Source organism: Nicotiana sylvestris, chromosome 12, assembly GCF_000393655.2.
Source record: "Nicotiana sylvestris chromosome 12, ASM39365v2, whole genome shotgun sequence".
Taxonomy (NCBI): Eukaryota; Viridiplantae; Streptophyta; class Magnoliopsida; order Solanales; family Solanaceae; genus Nicotiana; species Nicotiana sylvestris.
Genome location: NC_091068.1, coordinates 118,313,216 through 118,335,512, shown reverse-complemented (window position 1 = coordinate 118,335,512; position 22,297 = coordinate 118,313,216). Strand labels below are relative to the sequence as shown.

The 22,297-nt window shown below is 38.4% G+C and overlaps 1 protein-coding gene across 1 annotated transcript; it reads left to right on the top strand.

Moving 5' to 3' along the window:
- Positions 1-360: 360 nt before the first annotated feature.
- LOC104241389 (uncharacterized) lies at positions 361-21,609 on the top strand. The gene is made up of 3 exons (XM_070165343.1): positions 361-861; positions 20,034-20,263; positions 21,072-21,609. The coding sequence occupies exons 1-3, from the start codon at positions 504-506 to the stop codon at positions 21,348-21,350; spliced, it is 867 nt and encodes a 288-aa protein (XP_070021444.1). The 5' UTR covers positions 361-503; the 3' UTR covers positions 21,351-21,609.
- Positions 21,610-22,297: the final 688 nt, after the last annotated feature.

Sequence of the window (22,297 nt, the reverse complement as noted above, 5' to 3'; positions counted from 1 at the left end):
TTTAATCACATTGCAAACTATTCTCCTTTTAATATTAGAAGATATGAAAAAAATTAAATTTTAAATTTTCTTTTTAATCCCCTCACTCTCTTTAAGCAAATGATATACACTCTCCATGTTTTGTGGGCCCGAAAGGGGTAATGATATAAGTTCAAAGTTGTTAAGGGGTCGTTGTAGTTGGTAAAGTGGGACAACCCAATGAGGTAACTATCTATTATCCCTGATTAAAAAGTTAATCAATTTTACCTACATATCATAAAAATAATATTGTGTATTATCGCCGTATCTTTTCATTTACACTAGATTCTGTTAAATATCATTGACTTTTGTCACATCAGCTATGTCATTATCACATACAATGAGTCAAATAAAAATCTTTAAATAAGAATAAAAGAACTCCAAAGGCCCGACTATATTGATTGACTGTAAGTTGTAACCTACATTCTCTGTATATCAAAGGTACTATTCACTAGTATTTCCGTAACAACAAACCAAAAAAATTAATGGAGAATCATGCTAAAGTGGCTAGCCAGCTGGAGCCATGGCGAGAACTCACCGGTAAAGTGGTGATGATCACCGGCGCATCATCGGGAATCGGCCGAGAATTCTGCCTCGATTTGTCCAGATCTGGTTGTAGAATCATCGCCGCTGCTCGCCGTGTTAATCGATTGAAATCTCTCTGCGATGAGATCAATGGATTCAGCTCAAACTCGAACGAGTCAAGTTTGAATCAGGAAGTGCGAGCCGTAGCAATAGAGCTTGACGTTAGCGCCAATGGTCCGATCATTGAAGACGCCGTGCAGAAAGCTTGGGACTCCTTTGGACGAATTGATGCTTTGGTTAATAACGCCGGTGTTAGAGGTGAGATGCATGATTATTCTCGAATTTCTTCACTGCTTTACGGTGTCGTTTGAAACTTTGATTGCGTGATATTAGATGAAACCAAGTTAGCATTTGCACATAGTTATGGTTGAAACTTGAAAAAATAAGTTTTTAAAGATGAGATGAAAAATGATTTTTGAAAGTTAGAAATTGTGTTTGGACATACATTTTACTTGAAAGAATTTGAAGTTTTGTGAGTAGAAAATTTCAAAAATTACTCTATAGCTATTTTTGGGATTTGAAGATTTTGTTTTCAAAATCTACGAAAAAAATGGTTAAAATTGATTGCATAATGTTGGAAACTAATGAATCTCGTGACTAAGAAATTAACAATTAAAAATGATTTGTGTTGAACTGTTGATTAACATTAAACATTATTTATACCATGAAAGATCAGTTGTTTGCACAATTTGAGTTAATTTAATTCTAAAAGGCCAAACCATATCTTTGCGTTATCCACACATCAAGGTTCATCAGAGGCAGAACTGGGAAAAAACAAAGAAAAATAGAGCAAGTACTGGGCTCTTGAATTTATGGAGGAAGCATAATTGAGCAAAAGGTAATCTAAAAAAATAAGCCATTTGTATCTTCTGGTGGATATTACTGTTTATCACGTAGGTGAAAGGTTATGTAGCAAAACGGAAAAAGAAAAATAATGCAACTAACATTGCACTATGTAAAGTTGTGTTGGAGCCTTGGAGCAATGGTAAAGTTATCTCCATGTAGCCTATAGTTCACGGATTCGAGCCATGAAAACAGCCACTAATACTTGCATTAAGACCATCTCCAACCCAACACCAATTTTGACACCAAACACCATTTTAGTGTAAGATTTGGTATTTTTTTGCTCCAACCCAACACCATTTCTTACACCATTTTAGTGTATGATGTAACACTATTCATCAACACCATTACTATTCACCATTATTTTAATATTATCTTTTATTATATAACACTTTAATTTAACATATTATAATTTTATAATTAATTATAGTTTTTATATAATATCTTTATAATATTAATTTTATATTTTAATTTTGGTGTATAATTTTTATAAATTAATTTTTGTATATTTTATTTTTATATAAAATTATAATTTAATTTTATTATGTTATAATTGTATAAAAATATATAACCATAAAAAAATGAAAAGTGCAAAAATGAAATATAAAAATTAAAGGTGTAAAATAATTTTATATTAAATGGTTATATAAGAAAGAAATATGAATTATATGGGATAAATATGTAAAAAAGAAAAAAGAAAGGATTTGTTTTATAAAGAAAATAATATAATATAGAAGAGAGAGAGAAAATGTGACGACCCAAAGGGTCATCACCTGTTTTCTTATTCATTCTGTTCTTCCGAGGCCTTGAAAACCTCATTTAGAGTTGCCTCGATTTGCGTCCACAGTCCAGGCGCGTAGCCGGAGAGCTTAAATATGAAATTCTGTGAAAAATGCTAAGTTTTGAGTTTAAAATGAATAAATTTGACTTCGGTCAACATTTTGGGAAAACGGACCCGAACCCGTCATTTGACGGTCCCGGAGGATCCGTAGGAAAATATGGGACTCGGGCGTATGCCCGGAATCGAATTTCGAGGTCCCGAGCCCGAGAAGTGAATTTTTAAAGGAAATTGTTTTTCTGAAATTGTTAAGGAAAATTGAAATGAAATTTGATTAGAACGAGTTGGTATTGTCACGACCCAAAAATCCCTCCAAAGAAGTCGTGATGGCACCTAGTTTCTAAACTAGGTAAGCCTAACATTTACTGTAGTAATATGGGTATTCACTAACTTTAAATTAAATTACTCTGAACAAAATACAATTCCCAAAACCGGTAGTACAAGTCACAAGCCTTTCTAAGTATAGTTATATAATATGATTACATCACTGTTCCGAAGCAAAGGGAACAAATGGAAATAAGTACAATTGAAGGTGACTCTGAGGACTGCGAATGCTATAGCAGGTTTACCTTGAGTCTCCACCGCAACGAATAGCTACCGTCGATCAAAGGCATGGATCTGTACACAAAAATGTACAGAAGTGTAGTATCAGCACAACCGACCCCATGTGCTGGTAAGTGTCTAGCCTACCCCGGCGAAGTAGTGACAAGGCTAGGACCAGACACTCACATAAACCTGTGCAGTTTATAGCGTACAAAATAAAGCAAATAATAATAATGGCAACGATGATCAACCAATGATATAAATAGCTGGCAACAAGAACACCAAAATTGCTTCTCAACAAATAACAAATACAAGTGCAATCAATTAATCAAGTCCTTCAAATATAAATCTTTCGCTTATAAATCCTTCAAGTAATAATCTCTAAGATAATATGTTTTTCAATAAATATATTTTGAAAATATTTCCTTCAAATAGATATCTTTCATATAAGCATCTTTCGAATATAATTCTTTCGAGTAAAGGTCACTTTGTGACACCTCATATCATAATCATAGATAATATAGGTCTCAGCCCACTTTCGAAATTTCACAGCACCTCGTGCCCACATTTATGTCACAACCGCACGGACAGCTCACGTGCCATTAAATAAAACCATAATATTTTCCCCGGCACCTTGTGCCCACATATTTCTGTCTCACATTGCACAACAATATTCTCATGTTACTCAGCTCATAGGTTCCATAACCCAATACAATTAAGAATGTTCAAGGAGCCTTATTCACTTAACATAAAGTAGAGTACATCTCCCAACACAATTAGGAAATCAACAAGAAAAGATGACGTTATTATTTATTTATTTCTGAAATCATTTGATAAAAAGAATACCTTTTTCAATTACTGTACAATATCAAATGAATTAGTACCTTTAATACGAGAAATCAATTGAGTTAAAAATGTGACTATTTTTTTTGAAATTTGGAGTTTTGAACACAAACAAATAAATAAGGCGAGGTATCATAAACACTATGGATTCGAACACAATGGGTCACAACAGTAAAGGGACCTAACTAGTTAATACACTTGAATTGTTAATAACAAGTAAACACGTCAACAGTGAGTAGGAAAACAACAGTTGCACGGCATCATCCTTCGTGCTTTTACTCTCGTTCTCACCAAATCAATCATATAAAGTACACGACATTTTCCTTCGTGCTTTACCTCTCATAATGATGGCACGGAATGATCCTTCGTGCATTAACATTTATATCATGGCACGGAATGACCCGTCGTGCATTAACATTTATATCATGGCACGGAATGACCCTTCGTGCATTAACATTTATATCATGGCACGGAATGACCCTTCGTGCTTTACACTCTTTCCTCACAAACAACAATACACGGCATCACCCTTCGTGCTTTATCACTCTTCCTCACCCAAGCAACAATCACAAACAATGGGGCGAAGGAATAGGCAAGGCTAAAATAGGAATCCCGACAAGGGAACAATAAGTAAACAATTTAGATCCCGGCAAGGGGACAACATTAATAATATAAATTTCCCGGCAATAGAACAATTGATGCCTCTTTCTCTTTCTTTCACTTTCATTTCATAACTCACTCTAACACTTGAGCCAATGCTCCAAAGTATGCAATTATCTCATAAACTTTCACAATTCGTATTATAACTTGAGTCATTGCTCCTCGAAGTTCAAGAACCACAATTACTTCATTAACTTTCCCGGCAAGGGAACAATACTATCAAAACAACCATCCCAACAAGGGAACAATACTTATCAAAACAAACATCCCAACAAGGGAACGATACTATCAAAACAAACATTCCAACAAGGGAATAATAATAATAATAACACATGAAGCGCAATAAACTACAACGGAGTCACAACAATTATAATACAAGACTCACGGGCATGTTCGACCCCCAACGTATAGATACTCGTCACCATGCCTATACGTCAGACACATCACATAACAAGTAGCAAATATACTCAACTCCTATTCCCTCAAGCTAGGGTAGACCAAACACTTACCTCGAACTTTCACGGCCAACTCAAGCCTTTGCCTCGCGAATTCGTGCCCGAAATTCTCAAATCTAGTCATAAACAATTCGATTCAGTCAATAAAAATTATAAGAATTAATTACATATGAATTTCTACATTTTCCATTAAAATCCGAAATTTAACTCAAAATTGCCCGTGGGGCCCACGTCTCAGAATCCGACGAAAGTAGCAAAATATGAACACCCATTCAACCACGAGTCCAACCATACCAAAATTATCCAATTCCGATACCATTTGGTCCTTCAAATCATCATTTTACATTTTTGAAAGGTTCCACAATTTTCTTCCCAAATTCCATCTCAAATCACGAATTAAATGATGAATTCAGTGATAGATTCATGTACTCTAACCAAATCTAAGTTAGAATCACTTACCCCGACCAATTTCTTGAAAAACCTTCGAAAAATCGCCAAAATCCGAGCTCTCTAGGTCAAAATATCAAATAAAAACCCAAAACCTCGTATTTATAGAGTACCCCTCGGATTCCGACACCGCTGACCGCACAAAAATGACCGCGGTCCGCGCAAAATCAGCGGGGTCCGCGCAGAAACGTCCGCGGTCGCGCAGGCCTTGCTCTGCAGGGACAGGCTTTAGTATTTTGGCCATAACTTTCTCTACATATATCCAAATTGCGATATCTTTACCTTTCTGGAAACTAGACAGGAAGGGCTACAATTTTCATTTTTGAATCACCTCAAAATTCCTTGCGGATCAAAAGATATGAACTTCCGAAGTAGGACCAGTGACCTGCAGATTCTTCCCTTGCGCGGCCGCGCGCCCAGCGCGAGAAGGAGCGCGGTCCACGCCGCCACTGCTGCCCTCTCCATTTTTCTAAGTTCCGGGGTGTCCGTACTCGCTCAAAACTCGCCCGAAACACACCTGAGGCCCCCGGGACCTCAACCAAAAGCACTAACAAGTCTGAAAACACATCACGGACTTAGTCGAGGCCTCAAATCACATCACATATCATCAAAATCACCAATTATGCATGGATTCAAGCCCTACTTATTTAATTTTCAAATTTCACAACCGATGCCGAAACACATGAAAACTAGTCCGTATGACCTCAAGTTTTGCAGACAAGTCCAAAATGACATAACGAAGCTACAGAAACTCTCGGAATTCCATTCCGACCCTCGGATCAAAATCTCACCTATCAACCGGAATTCGCCAAAATACTAACTTCGCCAATTCAAGCCTAATTCTATACCGTACCTCCAAAACCACTTCTGATCACTCTCTTAAGTCACAAATCACCTCCCGAAGCTAACAGAGCCATCAGAACTCACATCCGAACCCTCTAACATATAAGTCAACATCCGGTTGACTTTTTCCAACTTAAGCCTCAAAATATTCTTTATATTTAACTCCGAATCTTCCGAAAACCAAACTCGACCTCACATGCGAGTCATAATACATATTACGAAGCTGGTCGAGATCTTAAGTCGTTGAACGAGGCGTTAATTCTTAAAACGACAAGTCGGGTCGTTACATTCTCCCCCTCTTAAAACATACGTTCGTCCTCGAACGTGCTAAGAAATATTCTGAGGACATTAATCTGATGTTTCTACTTTTACACATATGCTCGTTGTTGATACCACATTACCATATTCAAATAAGTTTGACAATACCATTTCAATTGAGGCTATTTCTCTTACCCGTATTTGTAAACTTTAAGAGCAAATTTCTTACCCTCCGAACATTTCCAAAAAGGTCCGATTTTTTTTCACATCATCACACGATCTTAGTCTCACCTGGCTATAGCAACTCGTGCCTACGCACGCATCAACCTTTTAATAGCGCTTAACGGTTGTTCCACACTCCCCCACTTCGGGTCATTCACCCTCAAATAAGAAGTAGAGTCCGCTCTCAAACACATAATGTAACTTATCCCTTTCTTCGCATATCTTAATATCCCAAATGTTTCTAGCTCCCACAATTTTCAGAAATTTCGGCAGAGCCTCCCCTGTAATTGGGCCTATCCACCTGTCAGAGTAACACCAAAACAACTCCTAACAACACATCTACAACCCAACAAGGCACCACAATGTATATATCAATAACACTAATCTCAGCATTACAAACATGACATTATCACAATGATATCTTGACATAAAACGCATCATATGTATGACCTTAACCACATCTCTGATCTCATTAGTTGTTCACAATCAATTACAAAATCGTCAATTAACCTCATGTTAACCAAAATCTCATTTCAATTCCTTTTTTTTCCACAACACTGACAACCAATCGCGAGGCATGAAAACCTCATCATTATTTACCCAAATCAACGAATCACATTTAACGCCACCAGGGCACTCACCTCGCAGGTCAAAACTCAATAGTTACAACACAAATATGGCTAAATATGCACAGAATCACATAAGAAAAATTTATCAAATAAGCCTAACAGGCATGACTACCTGTTAATACTATAGTACAAATTTAAATTTCACAAAGGGAGAATTTAAACATATAAATTGTTCACCACAAAGACCTCGTCCTTATATAACTTCCACCGTGGCTTGTAGCCCGTTTTAAATATTTCACATCATAAAAAAATTTGTGAGGATCTCGTCCTCAACTCTGCATCACGAGTAATTGCACATTGTGCCAACTGAATTCTTTCCATTTCTTTTCTTTCCTCTCATAAATTTCGATAAACATCACAACACAGAATGAACCCCCATACCAATAGGGCGTACAATTCATAAAAATTGAAATCAATTATTCCGAAATCACATCAAATCCACTGTAGTGAGTAATAGAAAGTAATATTTTTTTTTTGGACTTATAACCCTTAATAGTGTACAAAATAAAATGATATACCCGAGCCAACATCATCAAATCTCCCAACAGGGATAAAGTTAAAAGTGGGTCACAAAATTACGAAGCTCACCCATAAGCGGAGCATAATAGGAGGACTCGCCTCAATTTTTATAACCAAATCAAATTAAGGAAAAATATCCTTTTTATAACAATCGGAATCGTAACTGTAACGACACCATCTGGTGTAGCCACACCATAGCAATTATATCAATGGGTCGGGCCTCCACCTCTTAGGCGCCATCTACCCGCTCGTCCTCTATCTCTAACTTGTAGTGTATGTAGATTAGTAACTATAATGGAGTGTGTGGATTGACTGTTCTACTAAAGTAGGTTTCTCCCAAGTCTGGGACAATTTCTCATGATGTTCCTAGTATCACCACATTCATAACAACTCATCTACAGTTCGGCTGCTCATTCTGAGTCTGTGTCGGATAACTAGGATAACCATTGAAGGAATCATATGCCAGTGGTGCATTAAAAGATGACTGTCCCATGAGAGTGCCCTGATTAATTGGAGCACTACGAGTATTCTGAAATTGTTTCCATGTCCCTGCTAATACCGAAATGTAGAATTATTATGGACACAGGAATATCGAAAGTCCCAACATCTTCCTATACAAATCTCAGCTCTTACTCATATACAAGTTTCAGAGAACCTTTGAATACCACATAAATACATCTCAGGCCAAAACTGATATGACACATGACCCCACAATTTGATCGTTGATAGTGGACTCCCTTCACTTAGCACGAAGCCATATGAAACATTCCGATAATTCACAATACTAACCTTTATCGCTCGTACGACACCGGTCATAAGACACCTCAAGCTATTTATTTGGCGCATGTCATCCTCGTGACAATTAAACTCGCTTCCTCCAGTGTCTTGGCTTGCTAATATGTACCCTCCGCCAAATAGAAATCCCATACAAACCACATTATCTCTAATACCACCAATTATCTTCGGATCTACATCCACCTCGTGACCATGCCACGATTGTGATGATTAAGCAACTAATTAAGCCCTCTTAAGATATTACTTATCAACCAAATGTCAGAATCTGATGCACCCCTATGCGCACAACTGAAAGATCTTTTTGCGCTTCCATATCTTCAAATCTGAACGACACGTGGAAACAATGGCTGAGTAGCCCTGGCTCTCTTATAACCTTTTACGGTATCACAAACCATTGGCGTAGTGCGCAATTCCATACATGAGTGGATGCAAAAGAACATAAGATATATGCTTCAAGCTGAATAAATGTTGCACGATAATGAATGAATGAAGTGGAAATTTTATTTTTCCTACTAGTTCTGTAGCCTCTCGAAGATAAGTACAGACGTCTCCGTACCGATCCGCAAGACTCTACTAAACTCGCTTATGACTTGTAGCACCTATGAACCTAGAGCTCTGATACCAACTTGTCACGACCCAAAAATCCCTCCAAAGAAGTCGTGATGGCACCTAGTTTCTAAACTAGGTAAGCCTAACATTTACTGTACTAATATGGGTATTCACTAACTTTAAATTAAATTACTCTGAACAAAATACAATTCCCAAAACCGGTAGTACAAGTCATAAGCCTTTCTAAGAGTAGTTATATAATATGATTACATCACTGTTCCGAAGCAAAGGGAACAAATGGAAATAAGTACAATTGAAGGTGACTCTGAGGACTGCGAATGCTATAGCAGGTTTACCTTGAGTCTCCACCGTAACGAATAGCTACCGTCGATCAAAGGCATGGATCTGTACACAAAAATGTACAGAAGTGTAGTATCAGCACAACCGACCCCATGTGCTGGTAAGTGTCTAGCCTACCCCGGCGAAGTAGTGACAAGGCTAGGACCAGACACTCACATAAACCTGTGCAGTTTATAGCGTACAAAATAAAGCAAATAATAATAATGGCAACGATGATCAACCAATGATATAAATAGCTGGCAACAAGAACACCAAAATTGCTTCTCAACAAATAACAAATACAAGTGCAATCAATTAATCAAGTCCTTCAAATATAAATCTTTCGCTTATAAATCCTTCAAGTAATAATCTCTAAGATAATATGTTTTTCAATAAATATATTTTGAATATATTTCCTTCAAATAGATATCTTTCATATAAGCATCTTTCGAATATAATTCTTTCGATTAAAGGTCACCTTGTGACACCTCATATCATAATCATAAATAATATAGGTCTCGGCCCACTTTCGAAATTTCACAGCACCTTGTGCCCACATTTATGTCACAACCGCACGGACAGCTCACGTGCCATTAAATAAAACCATAATATTTTCCCCGGCACCTTGTGCCCACATATTTCTGTCTCACATTGCACAACAATATTCTCATGTTACTCAGCTCATAGGTTCCATAACCCAATACAATTAAGAATGTTCAAGGAGCCTCATTCACTTAACATAAAGTAGAGTACATCTCCCAACGCAATTAGGAAATCAACAAGAAAAGATGACGTTATTATTTATTTATTTCTGAAATCATTTGATAAAGAAAATACCCTTTTCAATTACTGTACAATATCGAATGAATTAGTACCTTTAATACGAGAAATCAATTGAGTTAAAAATGTGACAATTTTTTTGAAATTTGGAGTTTTGAACACAAACAAATAAATAAGGCGAGGTATCGTAAACACTATGGATTCGAACACAATGGGTCACAACAGTAAAGGGACCTAACTAGTTAATACACTTGAATTGTTAATAACAAGTAAACACGTCAACAGTGAGTAGGAAAACAACAGTTGCACGACATCATCCTTCATGCTTTTACTCTCGTTCTCACCAAATCAATCATATAAAGTACACGGCATTTTCCTTCGTGCTTTACCTCACATAATGATGGCACGGAATGATCCTTCGTGCATTAACATTTATATCATGGCACGGAATGACCCTTCGTGCATTAACATTTATATCATGGCACGGAATGACCCTTCGTGTTTTACACTCTTTCCTCACAAACAACAATACACGGCATCACCCTTCGTGCTTTATCACTCTTCCTCACCCAAGCAACAATCACAAACAATGGGGCGAAGGAATAGGCAAGGCTAAAATAGGAATCCCGGCAAGGGAACAATAAGTAAACAATTTAGATCCCGGCAATGGGACAACATTAATAATATAAATTTCCCGGCAATAGAACAATTGATGCCTCTTTCTCTTTCTTTCACTTTCATTTCATAACTCACTCTAACACTTGAGCCAATGCTCCAAAGTATGCAATTATCTCATAAACTTTCAAAATTCGTATTATAACTTGAGTCATTGCTCCTCGAAGTTCAAGAACCACAATTACTTCATTAACTTTCTCGGCAAGGGAACAATACTATCAAAACAACCATCCCAACAAGGGAACAATACTTATCAAAACAAACATCCCAACAAGGGAACGATACTATCAAAACAAACATTCCAACAAGGGAACAATAATAATAACAACACATGAAGCGCAATAAACTACAACGGAGTCACAACAATTATAATACAAGACTCACGGGCATGTTCGACCCCCAACGTATAGATACTCGTCACCATGCCTATACGTCAGACACATCACATACCAAGTAGCAAATATACTCAACTCCTATTCCCTCAAGCTAGGGTAGACCAAACACTTACCTCGAACTTCCACGGCCAGCTCAAGCCTTTGCCTCGCGAATTCGTGCCCGAAATTCTCAAATCTAGTCATAAACAATTCGATTCAGTCAATAAAAATTATAAGAATTAATTACATATGAATTTCTACATTTTCCATTAAAATCCGAAATTTAACTCAAAATTGCCCGTGGGGGCCCACGTCTCAGAATCCGACGAAAGTAGCAAAATATGAACACCCATTCAACCACGAGTCCAACCATACCAAAATTATCCAATTCCGATACCATTTGGTCCTTCAAATCATCATTTTACATTTTTGAAAGGTTCCACAATTTTCTTCCCAAATTCCATCTCAAATCACGAATTAAATGATGAATTCAGTGATAGATTCATGTACTCTAACCAAATCTAAGTTAGAATCACTTACCCCGACCAATTTCTTGAAAAACCTTCGAAAAATCGCCAAAATCCGAGCTCTCTAGGTCAAAATATCAAATAAAAACCCAAAACCTCATATTTATAGAGTACCCCTCGGATTCCGACACCGCTGACCGCACAAAAATGACCGCGGTCCGCGCAAAATCAGCGGGGTCCGCGCAAAAACGTCCGCGGTTGCGCAGGCCTTGCTCTGCAGGGACAGGCTTTAGTATTTTGGCCATAACTTTCTCTACATATATCCAAATTGCGATATCTTTATCTTTCTGGAAACTAGACACGAAGGGCTACAACTTTCATTTTTGAATCACCTCAAAATTCCTTGCGGATCAAAAGATATGAACTTCCGAAGTAGGACCAGTGACCTGCAGATTCTTCCCCTGCGCGGCCGCGCGCCCAGCGCGAGAAGGAGCGCGGTCCGCGCCGCCACTGCTGCCCTCTCCATTTTTCTAAGTTCCGGGGTGTCCGTACTCGCTCAAAACTCGCCCGAAACACACCCGAGGCCCCCGGGACCTCAACCAAAAGCACTAACAAGTCTGAAAACACATCACGGACTTAGTCGAGGCCTCAAATCACATCACATATCATCAAAATCACCAATTATGCATGGATTCAAGCCCTACTTATTTAATTTTCAAATTTCACAACCGATGCCGAAACACATGAAAACTAGTCCGAATGACCTCAAGTTTTGCAGACAAGTGCAAAATGACATAACGAAGCTACAAAAACTCTCGGAATTCCATTCCGACCCTCGGATCAAAATCTCACCTATCAACCGGAATTCGCCAAAATACTAACTTCGCCAATTCAAGCCTAATTCTATACCGTACCTCCAAAACCACTTCCGATCACTCTCCTAAGTCACAAATCACCTCCCGAAGCTAACGGAACCATCAGAACTCACATCCGAACCCTCTAACACATAAGTCAACATCCGGTTGACTTTTTCCAACTTAAGCCTCAAAATATTCTTTATATTTAACTCCGAATCTTCCGAAAACCAAACTCGACCTCACATGCGAGTCATAATACATATTACGAAGCTGGTCGAGATCTTAAGTCGTTGAACGAGGCGTTAATTCTTAAAACGACAAGTCGGGTCGTTACAGGTATCGGGCCCGTATTTTGGTTCCGTCGCCCGGTACAGGTCTTATATATGATTTAAGATGTTTCTGTAAAGTTTGGTTAAAATCGGACGTCGTTTGACGTGATACGGACTTGAAATCTTAAATTTGATCTTGATGATGTTTCTGGAAAAGCTCTTGATTTTGAGGTTTGATTCATTGTTTTTGAGGTTAGTTTGGCGATTTGATCGCATGGATATGTTCGTATGATGTTGTTGAGTTAGTACGTGTGTTTGGTTAGGAGCCCCGAGGGCTCGGGAGTGTTTCGGAATGGTTTTTGGCCTTAGAAGTGTTGCAGATTTTTTGCTGTTGTGCACAGGGAATTTGTTCTTCGCGTTCGCGTGGACTCACTCGCGAACGCGCAAGGCAAAATTCCCAGGAGTTCATTTTCTTCTTCGCGTCCCTTCTCTCGCGAACGTGTAGGGTACAGGGGGAAGGGCCACCAAATTTGTTCAACGCGAACGCGGCTCATGGCATGCTAACGCGAGGCTCGAGGAGATTACTCTCCGCGAACGCAAGCCCCTGTGTCGCGAACGCGAAGGTCTTCAGACCTGGACCATCGCGAACGCGAAGGGCAATTTGGAGGTTCGTGGGATCAGTTCTTGCCTTTAGCAGAGTTTGCCTACAACAACAGCTACCAGTCGAGTATCCAAATGGCTCCTTATGAGGCTTTATATGGTAGGCGGTGTCGATCTCCGGTTGGATGGTTTGAGCCGGGAGAGGATCGGTTGTTGGGTACGGATCTGGTTCAGGAGGTCTTGGACAAGGTCAGGATCATTCAGGATAGGCGTCGTACAGCTCAGTCCAGGCAAAAGAGCTATGCAGATCGTAAGGTTCGAGATGTGACTTTTATGGTTGGTGAGCGGGTATTGCTCCGAGTGTCGCCTATGAAGGGCGTGATGAGATTTGGGAAGAAGGGCAAGCTTAGCCCTAGGTTCATTGGTCCGTTTGAGATTCTTGATCGAGTGGGGGAGGTGTCTTATAGACTTGCATTGCTGCCGAGCTTATCAGCCATGCATCCAGTTTTCCATGTGTCCATGCTCCGGAAATATCACGGCGATCCATCCCACGTGTTAGATTTCATCACTGTCCAGTTGGACAAGGACTTATCCTATGAGGAAGAGCCGGTCTAGACTGGCAGGTTTGTCAGTTGAGATCCAAGAGTTTCCCTTCTGTTCGTGTTCAGTGGAGAGGTCAGCCTCCTGAGGCATCGACCTGGGAGTCCGAGTCCGACATGCAGAGCCTTTATCCTCACCTATTCCCCGACTCAGGTACTTCCTTCTTCTGTCCGTTCGAGGACGAACGGTTGTTTTAAAGGTGGAGAATGTGACGACCCAAAGGGTCATCACCTGTTTTCTTATCTATTCTGTGCTTTCGAGGCCTTGAAAACCTCATTTAGAGTCGCCTCGATTTGCGTGTGCAGTCCGGGCGCGTAACCGGAAAGTTTAAATATGAAATTCTGTGAAAAATGCTAAGTTTTGAGTTTAAAATGAATAAATTTGACTTTGGTCAATATTTTGAGTAAATGGACCCGGACCCGTGATTTGACGGTCCCGGAGGGTCCGTAGGAAAATATGGGACTCGAGCGTATGCCCGAAATCAAATTTCGAGGTCCCGAGCCCTAGAAGTGAATTTTTAAAGAAAATTGTTTTTCTGAAATTGTTAAGGAAAATTGAAATGAAAGTTGATTAGAACGAGTTGGTATCGGGCCCGTATTTTGGTTCTGGCGCCCAGTACAGGTCTTATATATGATTTAAGATGTTTCTGTAAAGTTGGTTAAAATCGGACGTCGTTTGACGTGATTCGAACTTGAAATCTTAAATTTGAACTTGATGAAGTTTCTGGAAAAACTCTTGATTTTGAGGTTTGATTCATTGTTTTTGAGGTTAGCATGGCGATTTGATTGCATGGATAAGTTCGTATGATGTTGTTGAGTTAGTACGTGTTTTTGGTTAGGAGCCCCGAGGGCTCGGGATTGTTTCAGAATGGTTTTTGGCCTTAGAAGTGTTGTAGATTTTCTGCTGTTGTGCACAGGGAATTTGTTCTTCGCGTTCGCGTGGACTAACTCGCGAACGCGTAAAGCAAAATTCCCAGGAGTTCATTTTCTTCTTCGCCAACGCGAAGTTGGTGACGCGAACGCGAAGCTGAGGGGGGTAGACCCTTCGCGAATGCGTCCCTTCTCTCGCGAACGCGTAGGGTACAGGGGGAAGGGCCACCAAATTTGTTCAACGCGAACGCGGCTCATGGCATGCGAACACGAGGCTCAAGGAGATTACTCTCCGCGAACGCGAGCCCCTGTGTCGCGAACGCGAAGGTCTTCAGACCTGGACCATTGCGAACGCGAAGGGCAATTTTGCCCAGTTATTTTAAAACCCCAAAACAGAACCATTACGGGATTTTCACAAAACTTCACAAACTCCTTCTTCTCCAAAGTTCTAGGGCGACTTTTGAAGCATCCTTTCACCATAAACTCTTGGGTTAGTAATCTTTAACTTATTTCCTTCCATTTTCATCAACATCTATTGAATTTCTAGGCCTAAAACATGTAATTAAGGGTAGAAATTAGGGAATTGGGTAGAGTTAGTGCCTTTTGATTTTTCTTGATTTAGACCTCGTTTTGGGGTCGAATTTGAAAACAAATTATATATTCGGGCTCGTGGGTGAATGCGTGATTTGATTTTGGTCCGAACCTCGTGTTTTGACCAAGCGGGCCCGGGGTCATTTTGGGATTTTGGGAAGAATGCTTGGAAAGCTATAATTAGGCATTGAGTTCGCATTGTTTAGCATTTATTGATGTATTGAAGTCATTATTGTATAGATACAATCGATTTAGAGCCAAATTCGAGAGGAAAAACGGTAATTAAAGATTGATTTGGCCATGGAAGTTTGAGGTAAGTGTTTGGTCTAACCTTAGCTTGAGGGATTAGGAGTTGAGTCTTATTTGCTACGTGCTAATTGTCGAGTACGACGTATAGGCATGGTGACGAGTATCTATACGTTGGTGTCTAGTATGACCGTGAGTCTTTATATTGCGTATATTCTGATTTTTGTTGTATCTTTCATGCCTTAATGATGATTTCTATATGTTGTAAAAAGCATGTAAAAGAAATTGTGATCTTTGAACTTCGAGGAGCATTGACTCGAGTTATAATACGAATTGTGAAAGTATATGAGATAATTGAACCATTTGGAGTATTGACTCAAGTGGTAAAGAGAGTTATAAAGTAAGAAGTGATAGAAAGAGAAAGAGTTATTGAATTATTCCCTTGCTGGGATGTTTGTTGCTTTGTTGATTATCTCCATTGCCGGGATGTTGAGATTTATTGATATTGTTCCCTTGCCGAGATTTAGCTGTTTAATTGTAGTCCTTTACCGGGATTTCTACCATTATTTGTCTACTCCCTTGCCCCTTTGTTTGTGATTGTTGTTTGGGTGAGAAAGAGTGTTAAAGCACGAAGGGTGATGCCATGCATTGTTTGCTATTGTGAGGAAAGAGTGTAAAGTACGAAGGGTGATGTCGTGCCATACGATGTACCATTCCGTAACGATATTCATTGACTATGTGGTGAGGAAAGAGAGTAAAAGCACGAAGGGTGATGCCGTGCACATTATTATGATACGATTTATTTGGTGAGAACGAGAGTAAAAGCACGAAGGGTGATGCCGTGCACATTTTTATTATAAATATTGTTTGGGTGAGGACGAGAGTAAAAACACGAAGGGTGATGCCGTGCAAATCGTTGAATTCTGATTTTTGTTGATATTCTGGCTTTGTTGTTTCTTTCTTTTATTGAGGTTTTCTATTTGGAACTGTTACCTCCCCACAACATGTTTCCCCTTCCCACATTGACTGATTATTTCCTGTATTTCTTTTCCGCTGTACATATAGATATTTGTACTGCACAGGTTATTTGGTAGTCTGGTCCTAGCCTCGTCACTATTTTGTCGAGGTTAGGCTAGGCACTTGCCAACACATGGGTCGGTCGTGCTGATACTGCACTCTGTGCTCTTTTGCACAGATCCAAGTATTGGACAGTAGCAGTAGCGCGGGAGCCAGCCTTTAGTCCACCGAGACACCGAGGTAGCCTTGTAGGCGTCCGCAGGCCCGACGTCTCCTCCATCTTATATTTCATTCTGTTATCTCATATATTCGAGACAAACAGTGTTATATTTCTTTCAAACGGTTGTATTTAGTACTCTTAGTAGTTCGTGAGTGATGTGACACCAGTTCTTGGGTAGAGGCATATGTTGACTTTCGCATTATTGTTCAGCTTATTTAATTTAGGTCTTCTGCTTATTTATTTAATTCCGTTGTTTTCATGCTATCACTGATAATTGTTAAAAGAAGTAATTTGTTAATGAAAAAGGTAGTTAAGGGTTGGCTTGCCTAGCTCTCATTAGTAGGCGCCATCACGACTCCCGAGGGTGGGAAAATCCGGGTCGTGATAGAAAAATATAAAAGAAATATTCCTTTTTGGTGTAAAAAATATTTTAATGGGTTGGGGTTACTTTGCATCATTTTGGTATTTACACCATTTTGGTGTAAAAAAATGGTGCAAGTAGGGCTGCTTATCGGGCAGTTATTTACTCTTAACGGTTTGGCTTATCAGTTATCGGCTTTTAAATGTATTAATCCGCTAGCTACCCAATAAGATATCAGGCGGATTGATATCGGTTTAGCTCTTATCGGGCGGTTTATCGGCCTAATTCAATCTATATTGCGTGTATTAATTGTTTGCTGACAGCCTAGCATAAAAATTCAGAGTAGACCTTAGAAATATTGATTCTTGTTTATCATGGTGTTTTCTGGTTTCTTGAGTCCATCAGTATTGACTTTAATCTACGTTGGTCGATGATTTTCATTTATTGTGGACATTAAAGTAATCAGAGAGGAAAAGAACGGTTTTTGCAGTGCAAAATTCCCAAACAAAAGGACAAGCAAGAAAAATGGAGTTTTCATTTGTATTAATGTATAGTTATGCCACATCCTTGGAAGTTACCAACTAGGGAAAATTCAAGAATTCAACTCTTCAGTCACACGGTATTAAAGAATGTAGTATACGTATTTAGGAATTAGGCGTTATAGATAGAGTACTGGAAGTGGAAGAGTTTTTGATATTTAATATAGGCGAAATGGTTTCCTGGCCACTTAGACTTGTAGGGCTTTTGAAAACCGATACACAAACTTTCTTCTTTCCTATTTAAACACTCAAACTTGTAAAACCTATAACTAATAAACACCTTTGACCATTGACTATGCTTATGTGGAGGTAGCTTATCTTACGTGGACATAGTGCGTACAAGTCACATTCAAATGGCGCGTGTATCTGTTACTATTTATTAAAAGGATTGTAAAATCAAAAAAATAAACAGAAACTATAAGGAAAACCAAAAAAGAAAAGAAAAAAAACTTTCAACCTACCTCTTTTCCTTTATCGTTTTCTCCATTCCCATCATTTTTCGTTTACTGTTCTTTTACCCTTTGTCCTCTCCACTGTTCTACTATATTAATGAAGTCAAAAATAAATTTCTTTCACCATTTTTTTTTTCTTGTGCATGCTCCTTCTAATTTCAACAAAGAGAATAAAACTGTCAACAATCGAGCTCAAAATATATCAGATCCAAATGTGATTTTGGGCGTAACTTTCGCCGGAAAAACAAAACAAAAGCGCAAAAAGGACATCAGGTTTTATTGCATTCATGGGGTCCAATCATACCCATTGTTTCTGAATTTACAAAAGGCTAGCAAATGTTTTGAAGAAGAGAAGAGTAATTTTTCTTGAAGTTGCAGTGATTTTTCTTGTATTTTGACATTGGGTTTCTGTGATTATTTTTTCTTTCTTCTTGATGTTTATCCATTTTGATTTTTTCGACATTGGGAAGTCTCACTTTTAATGGATCAGATCACAAGTTTCACCATTGAAAATGGTGGCTGCGTGGGGAAATTTATTCCAGCACAGCTATGGTGAAGAAGAAAATAAGGAAAACAGAAGAAAAAGTAGAAATTAATAAATTTATTCCAGGCACAGCTATGGGGTTTCTTTTCGCGCCCTTGACGTGTAACAATCCCATTGGTCATTTGCTGACTGGATGGACACATCTGTGAATGTGTAATACACGCGCGTAGGGTCAAGGGTCAAATGTGTTTATTAGTTAAAGGTTTCACGAGTTTGAGTGTTCAAATGGGAAAGTCCAAAGTTTATGTATCGGCTTTTAAAAGCCTTACAAGTTTAAGTGGCCAGGAAGCCATTACGTTTTTAATATATATGGATAAAAATAAATTTTATATATATATATATATATATATATTCTTAACGGGTTAACGGATATCCGTTAAAAAAATTGAATAATCCGGCCCCAAAATGATAAGCCGTTAATAAAAAAATTCCAATCCGTTCTCCGTCCGTTAAACCGTTAACCCGATACCAATAAACCATTAAGTTTTGGTTTCGGTTCGGTTTTCGGTTTCGATTCGGTTTTGAACATCCCTAGGTGCAAGGGTTGGAGATGCCCTAAGGTAGGTTGTTTATATCACACCTCTTAAGGTACTGCCCTATCCGGACCCTGCATGAATGCGTGATGTTTTGTGTACTTGGCTGCCCTTTAACATTGCACTATGTAAGTGAACTTTCCCATGATTAATATTTTGATTTGCTCGTAGACTTAACTAATGAGTTAATGAATAACAGTTTGGGCCAGATATCAGAAAGCTGTTTGAATAACAATAATTTAAGAATTGTTTCCTGCAAGCTTGTCATTGAAAGGTATTAGTGAATTAAAAAAAGAAGACTCTTCTGTCTGGTGCAAGTATAAGTATTTGAAAGGTTACGATTTCCAGTTGATTTCCAGAAGAGAAGGTCCTTCTTTAATTTTTTTTTTTTTTTTGTGTGTGTATTGGGGGGAGGGGGGGGGGGGGTTCTGATGCTCATACGATTAAATCCAGATTAGAATCTGAAAACCAAAGTCAATTATGGCATAAGTTACATGTATATTGAAATGCTGGTTTCATGTAAATATCATATATCATGTATGAGTTTTTCAAAGTGGTATTGGTTTGACATGTGAGTGATCTTATATGGAAGAATTTTCTCATCTTTTGGTAATTGGCTTTATGACGTCTAATTTGTTAGTTGTATCTTATAGGCAGCGTGCACTCTCCACTGGATTTGTCAGAGGAGGAATGGGATAACATCTATAGAACGAACCTAAAAGGGGCATGGTTGGTGTCCAAATATGTTTGTATACGGATGCGAGATGCTAATCAAGGAGGATCTGTTATTAATATCTCTTCTATTGCTGGTCTTAATCGTGGGCAATTACCAGGAGGTCTTGCTTATGCTTCTTCAAAGACTGCTCTTAACACTGTGATGAAGGTAGTGTCTTCGTTTTTTAACCTAGCTTCATTGACATTGCATGCAATTATATCAGAAAGCTAAGCTAAGCAGTTTCATTTGTAGCTTGAAATGCATAAATTCAATACTTGAGATCATGTTTCTAACTTTGGCAGCTCCAACAAGAAAGAGGGAAAAGAAGGAAGGTAAATGCATATATACAGTTAGAGAATGCATTTAAATGCACTGGAACATACGAATTACATACACATATTGGATGTACAAAATGGTTCAACATATTGAGAGAATATATATATAGTGCATTAGCACTTAGGAAGAGTTACTCTAGGATAGTTGCCACAGCATTCTCTGGTGAACATATGCTGGAGCCAGAAATGTGAAATTGATCATGGTTAATATGGAGGTATTAAATTAGAAAACTAGAACAGGCATTAAGCTACAATGAGAAATCTAAGCAGATTCTATTTCCAATTGTGTCAGATTTGAAAGTTTCACTATCATCTTAAAAGTATATGTGATGCCTCACGCAGATCAAGCATTAGGTTTTGATTCTTTTACAGAGGGCATTGTATACTTCATAGATAATACCATACTTGATGGTTTTTAGTGGTTAACAACACAACCTACCTAGAGTCCTAGATGGTCCACTTTTCCAATGTAATCTAAAGTCATTCTTGTTATCTTATCAAGTCCTACAAGGTCTCATCCATTTCAACTTTTCTTTGTGAAAATTTCCTGCCTGCAGTCTGTTGCAGGTCAAGCGTAGAGTGTTTGCATACTAGTGAGACTTTTGTATGATTTTTTCTTTTCCTGATTTGCAATATGGCAGATGATGGCAATTGAATTGGGACCATACAAGATCAAAGTGAACTCAATATCACCAGGACTTTTCAGATCTGAGATAACAGAGGGCCTCATGCAAAAAGACTGGCTCCACAATATTGCATTGAGAACCATTCCCTTGAGAACTCATGGAACATCAGATCCGGCTTTGACTTCAGTGGTGCGTTATTTAATCCACGACTCTTCAGAATATGTTTCAGGAAACATTTTCATAGTAGAAGCTGGAGCTACTTTACCAGGTGTCCCAATTTTCTCATCCCTTTAGTTATAGAGAAAATTGAATTTGTTCTGTTGTACGTAAGCGTACAATCATACAGGATCTGAAGGTAAAAAGATAGAGTATTAAGATGTTAAGGAAAAATTGCTCTGCTTCCATCAATTTTATGTATTTGTAAAATGAACTGTAGCTTGAGTTCTTGTTACAGTTTGAAGATATTCTTGCCTAAAGAAATTTTATGCTCTGGTTTGAGACGTTTAAAGTAAAGAATTAATGCGAGTCTTCTCTTTTTCATGGATTCTCAAAACATTTTATCCCAAAATGGATTTTGGCTACCCCGATGCCAAGTGTTTGTGTAGCTTCATCATGAAATTGTATTATTAGTTGAATGACGTAAAAGTTACTACTTTTTTTTCTTTTGGTAAGGTTAAGAAGTTACAAATTAGACCATGTAAAATATCAACCAAGCAGGAGCAAGAGCAGGATCAGGAGACATACATGTTTACGCCGCTTTTCATATTTTATCCCCGTTCTTAAAAACATTGTAATATAACCCAGCAGAGACTCGTTTCCATCTTCACGCTCGTAATCTCTCCTCGTTCAGGCTTCTTGGTTGATTTAAATTTCTTAACTAAAATACGATAGTCCTATATTGTTACCTAACTTGGACGAAGTTGTTCAATTGGTTAGTCTGAGTACTTGGCTTTTCATATTCCATTCACGTTATTTGATGGCAAAAGATTTCATACAATTCCAACACTGGTTTGAATTGAAGAAATTGGAAGAGAAGTAACACAAACTACCAGATAAGAGTTGCAAATATGCTTGGAAAAAAATGTGAATGAGGTCCGATGAAACTCGTGAACAATTGAATACCATATGCAAGTTTTGACTCAATGTTGTAAAAAAGATAGGTAGAATAGACAATATCAATTTTTGGACGCATGGCAAAATTTGTGAACAATTAAACTTTAAGATTGCCCCATCCTACAAAA